General features: G+C 45.4%; 1 protein-coding gene across 3 annotated transcripts in view; it reads right to left on the reverse strand.

Moving 5' to 3' along the window:
- Positions 1–3,396, reverse strand: part of LOC115125706 (striatin-like) — an 82,709-nt gene extending 79,313 nt beyond the window's left edge. For 2 of the 3 annotated variants that reach the window (XM_065002721.1, XM_065002720.1), the window contains exon 1: positions 2,827–3,394. In XM_065002721.1, the coding sequence (XP_064858793.1) occupies positions 2,827–3,033 (207 nt within the window). In that variant the 5' untranslated portion in view covers positions 3,034–3,394. Of the gene's footprint in view, positions 1–2,826 lie in introns of all 3 variants that reach the window. The other variant, XM_065002722.1, reaches the window with a different exon arrangement.
- Between the last annotated feature and the right edge of the window lie 2,604 nt (positions 3,397–6,000).

Genomic DNA, 6,000 nt, shown 5'->3' on the forward strand with positions numbered 1-6,000 from the left:
TAAATGGCCATGTGACATCATCCAAAAGTATCTCAAATTGATTTTGAAGCTGAAAAAAAAAAGTTTATTCTAGATGATTTGAACATTGTGTGTGAGAAATGCCAATAGAGGCAGTGTTTAAAAGTTCCTTTGTGGAATTTCTGTCCTTCTTAATGCATTTGAGCCAATCAGTTGTGTTGTGACAAGGTAGGGGTGGTGTCCAGAAGATAGCCCTATTTGGTAAAAGACCAAGTCCATATTATTGTAAGAACAGCTAAAATAAGCAAAGAGAAATGACAGTCCATTATTTTAAGACATGAAGGTCAGTCAATAAGGAAAACTTCAAGAATTTTTTAAGTTTCTTCAAGTGCAGTCGCAAAAACCATCAAGCGCTATGATGAAACTGGCTCTCATAAGGACAGCCACAGGAAAGGAAGACCCAGAATTACCTCTGATCCTGAGTTACGTCTGTTGCCCAAATAAATGCTTCAGAGATCAAGTAACAGACATCTCAAAATGTTTAGAGGAGACTGCGTGAATCAGGCCTTCATGGTCAAATTACTGCAAAGAAACCCCTACTAAAGGACACCAATATTAAAGAAGTGACTTGCTTGGGCAAAGAAACACGATCAATGGACATTAGACCGGTGGAAATTTGATATTTTTGGTTCCAACCTCTGTGTCTTTGTGAGACGCAGAGTAGCTGAACAGATTATCTCCGCGTGTGTGGTTCACACCGTGAAGCATGGAGGAGGAGGTGTGATGGTGCTTTGCTGGTGAAACTGTGATTTATTTAGAATTCAAGGCACACAACCAGCATGGCTACCACAGCATTCTGCAGTGATACACCATCCCATCTGGTTTGGGCTTAGTGGGACTATCATTTCTCTTTCAACAGGACAATGACCCAACACACCTCCAGGCTGTGTAAGGGCTATTTGATCAAGGAGAGTGATGGAGTGCTGCATCAGATGTCCAGGCCTCCGTAATTACCGGATGAGTTGGACCTCAGAGTGAAGAAAAAGCAGCCAAAAAAATGGAAAAGCATTCCCCGTGAAGTTGGTTGAGAGAATGCCAAGAGTGTACAAAGCTGTCATCAAGACAAAGGGTGGCTACTTCGAAGAATCTTGGCCCAAGCAAGTCTCTTCATATTGTTGGTGTTCTTTAATGTGGCAGCTGGCACCACCATGCCAGTAGATAACTATGGCCTAGCATTAGCATCGACTCCTGTGAAAACAGATCATCCACCATGCCAGTAGATAACAGGAAGGAGGAAAAGATGTCAGGGGCAGGAAGGAGGAAAAGATGTCAGGGGGAGGAAGGAGGAAAAGATGTCAGGGGCAGGAAGGAGGAAAAGATGTCAGGGGGCAGGAAGGAGGAAAAGATGTCAGGGGGCAGGAAGGAGGAAAAGATGTCAGGGGCAGGAAGGAGGAAAAGATGTCGGGGGCAGGAAGGAGGAAAAGATGTCAGGGGCAGGAAGGAGGAAAAGATGTCAGGGGGCAGGAAGGAGGAAAAGATGTCAGGGGGAGGAAGGAGGAAAAGATGTCGGGGGGGCAGGAAGGAGGAAAAGATGTCAGGGGCAGGAAGGAGGAAAAGATGTCAGGGGCAGGAAGGAGGAAAAGATGTCAGGGGGCAGGAAGGAGGAAAAGATGTCAGGGGCAGGAAGGAGGAAAAGATGTCAGGGGGCAGGAAGGAGGAAAAGATGTCAGGGGCAGGAAGGAGGAAAAGATGTCAGGGGGCAGGAAGGAGGAAAAGATGTCAGGGGAGGAAGGAGGAAAAGATGTCAGGGGCAGGAAGGAGGAAAAGATGTCAGGGGCAGGAAGGAGGAAAAGATGTCAGGGGCAGGAAGGAGGAAAAGATGTCAGGGGCAGGAAGGAGGAAAAGATGTCAGGGGCAGGAAGGAGGAAAAGATGTCAGGGGCAGGAAGGAGGAAAAGATGTCAGGGGCAGGAAGGAGGAAAAGATGTCAGGGGCAGGAAGGAGGAAAAGATGTCAGGGGCAGGAAGGAGGAAAAGATGTCAGGGGCAGGAAGGAGGAAAAGATGTCAGGGGCAGGAAGGAGGAAAAGATGTCGGGGGCAGGAAGGAGGAAAAGATGTCAGGGGCAGGAAGGAGGAAAAGATGTCAGGGGGCAGGAAGGAGGAAAAGCCATTACACAGGAAACGTCTCCTACAGATTGTTCTGTCCTTCCTCCATCTTCAGATGGCCAATGCATAAATGTGTGGAGTGTGTTCATTGGGGGGTGGCATCACTCAGATACAGGCAATGTAATACGTTATTAACTTTATACCATCACAGGGTTCAGCAGCTTCAATGCCTGTATTTTCCAAGACAACAGCAGAGGGAGCAGATTGACTAGCTAACCAGTTGGTTTGCTAGATTGTTAGCCGACTCCCTGGTTAGTCACTCTTGGGAGGTTTCATCAGCTTTGCCAGATGTCAGTTACTAACTTGCTAGTGAGTTTGCTACACAAATAAACATCCAATTTTAAGGCACTAGACACAACAGATTAGCTAACTAACAATAGCTAGGTTTTGAAAAAGGACTAAAATAGCAAGTAAATTACACCTCATCCAGAACTAACTACATGCAGCTAGACAAGCTAGAGTTGTCCTCACGACTCAACTAATTAACTAACTAACTAGTAGCTTGTCAAGACAGAATGGCTACTTAGCATGTGCTAACCAACCAGGAGACAATGCACGCTAACTAATGCTAACTAAAACAATCCCATGTATGCATTGAATAGCTATGTAGTTATCCTGATAAGACCATTGGACAAACCTGCCATTTCACCAAAAACATCCTTTCAAAAAAAAAGTGAATATACAAAATATCAAAGTTATTCACCTGTAATTCGGCGCGTTGCAACTCCCATTGCACCTTCTCCACGTCGAAGCGGGCCCATTCGTGTTGCAGGAAGTGTAGGATCCCCGGGATACTGTACGGTGACCTGGCTGCCTCCGCTGCGTCGTCCTCCGGTAGCAGTCCTTTCCCACCGCCCGATAAGATAGAGTTGTTGTTGAAGAAATCCCCTGGCCCTGCCTGTTCGTCCATGGCCTGGGCTCGGGTCACGGACAGAGTGACAGCGCCTCTTTGTGTCGCTGATTCGTGAGATTGTTCGCCAAGCCAAATGAATGTACGGTGTTCAATCGGAAGGATAGTAACTACTACCGTATACTGACAGCTCTCTCTCTCTCTCTCTCTCTCTCTCTCAATCGGAAGGATAGTAACTACTACCGTATACTGACATCTCTCTCTCTCTCTCTCTCTCTCTCAATCGGAAGGATAGTAACTACTACCGTATACTGACAGCTCTCTCTCTCTCTCTCTCTCTCTCTCTCAATCGGAAGGATAGTAACTACTACCGTATACTGACAGCTCTCTCTCTCTCTCTCTCTCTCTCTCTCTCTCTCTCTCTCTCTCTCTCTCTCTCTCTCAATCGGAAGGATAGTAACTACTACCGTATACTGACAGCTCTCTCTCTCTCTGTGTGTCTCTCTGTGTCTCGGGCTTTTAAAAAAAATTGTTTTTATTAACAACAAATCAATACATCAACGAGGGAACACAAGCATACATAGATTACAAACAATGGACAATCGAGCTAGGGGCGGGGCTGGGGGCGGGGCTAGGGGCGGGGCTGGGGGCGGGGCCAATTTCACATTACAATTACACAAGGACCTTACATTTACATTTAAGTCATTTAGCAGACGCTCTTATCCAGAGCGACTTACAAATTGGTGCATTCACCTTATGACCTTAAGGGACATGCATATACTTACAATTCTAACAGCTTTTTTGTTAGTAGAGCATTTAACCGTCTTAAAATACAGTTCAATTTATTTTTGTAGGATACGAAAATGTGGTTTTCTGTTTGTAAATTTACATTTGTGTATATGAAATTTGGCCAAAAGAATAATGAAATTAATTACATAAAAATGATTCCGCTTATTTCTATTGTATGTAAAGAATCCAAACAGTACATCTCTCCACAATAGTGTAAAATCTTCATAAATGTGTTCAATTATAAACCTACTGATGTCTTGCCACAGTTTTCTTACATGCATACAATGCCAAAAAATATGCACAACTGTTTCTGGGTGGTCATTACAAAAGGAGCAATTTGAGTTGATGTTTTCCTTAAACTTCTTCATATAGTGGTTGGCAGGATAGTATTTATGAATCATTTTAAAGGAAACTTCCTTAATTTTGTTAACAAGTAGGTATGTTTGTGGCAACATCCAAACTTTTTTCCAACAGATATTATCAATAAATCCATTCCAATAAGGCATGACATAAGGTATAGATACAACATCCTGCTGAAACAAGGATCGTATCGCTCTGTTGTTGAATGGACCAAAAGAGAAACAAATCTTTCCTACTGATGAGTCAACAGGGTCAATAGAAGGTAGGCTCTGAGGGTCAGGTCTTGACATGTTAAGTATGTAAATATGTAATTTCTTCTTTTACTGGAATACCATAATATGAAGGTGTCACACAATCTTTGACAGCCATGAGTTCACATTTCTTAATGTTAAGATATAGACCAGACGCTTTGGAAAAGGATTGTATCACAGTGTCTCGGGCTTTCTGACAGCCAGCTGTCATTGACTGACGTCAGAGAACATCATCACGCCCACACCATGTATGGATGTAGTGAGAAAACACACAAGACCACAAGGGGACACATCAACACTGAGTGGACAAGGAACACAATTTGCATAATAAAAACATTTACATACAACTGGTCAATTTAAGATATCTGTATTTGTATCTATTGATTGTATTTACCTGTTTTGCTCTAGGACGCTCACGTACCTCACAAGACTAGTCTGAAAGTCCCCTGTAACTGCCGGGAAAATGAATAGAAGTACTGGAAAGGTTGCTGGATCGAATCCCAGAGCAGACAAGGTAAAAATATGTTGTTCTGCCCCTGAACAAGACAGTTAACCCACTGTTCCCCTGAACAAGGCAGTTAACCCACTGTTCCCCTGAACAAGGCAGTTCACCCACTGTTCCCCTGAACAAGGCAGTTAACACACTGTTCCCCTGAACAAGGCAGTTTAACCCACTGTTCCCCTGAACAAGGCAGTTAACCCACTGTTCCCCTGAACAAGGCAGTTAACCCACTGTTCCCCTGAACAAGGCAGTTAATCCACTTTTCCCCTGAGAACAAGGCAGTTAACCCCACTGTTCCCCTGAACAAGGCAGTTAATCCACTTTTCCCCTGAGAACAAGGCAGTTAACCCCACTGTTCCCCTGAGCAAGGCAGTTAACCCACTGTTCCCCTGAGCAAGGCAGTTAACCCACTGTTTCTCTGACCAAGGCAGTTAACCCACTGTTCCCCTGAGAACAAGGCAGTTAACCCACTGTTCCCCTGAACAAGGCAGTTAACCCACTGTTCCCCTGAACAAGGCAGTTAACCCACTGTTCCCCTGAACAAAGTAGTTAACCCACTGTTCCCCTGAACAAGGCAGTTAACCCACTGTTCCCCTGAGCAAGGCAGTTAACCCACTGTCCCCCTGAACAAGGCAGTTAACCCCACTGTTCCCCTGAGCAAGGCAGTTAACCCACTGTCCCCCTGAACAAGGCAGTTAACCCACTGTCCCCCTGAGCAAGGCAGTTAACCCACTGTTCCCCTGAGCAAGGCAGTTAACCCACTGTTACCCTGTGCAAGGCAGTTAACCCACTGTTCTCTGGGATTAAGGCAGCCCCCTTACCTCTCTGATTCAGAGGGGTGGGGCTCCTGAGTGGTGCAGCGGTCTAAGGCACTGCATCTCAGTGCAAGAGGCGTCACTGCAGTCCCTGGTTCGATTCCAGGCTGCATCACACCTGGCTGTGATTGGGAGTCCCATAGTGTGGTGCACAATTGGCCCAGCGTTGTCCAGGTTTGGCCAGGGTAGGCCGTCATTGGGAGTACCATAGGGAGATTTAGATAGGATACGGCCCAGCATTGTCCAGGTTTACTAGCGTTTAAGAGCAGTTGGAGGCCACGGAAGGAGTGTTGTATGGCATTGAAGCTCG

This window comes from Oncorhynchus nerka, linkage group LG16, assembly GCF_034236695.1.
Source record: "Oncorhynchus nerka isolate Pitt River linkage group LG16, Oner_Uvic_2.0, whole genome shotgun sequence".
Lineage (NCBI taxonomy): Eukaryota > Metazoa > Chordata > Actinopteri > Salmoniformes > Salmonidae > Oncorhynchus > Oncorhynchus nerka.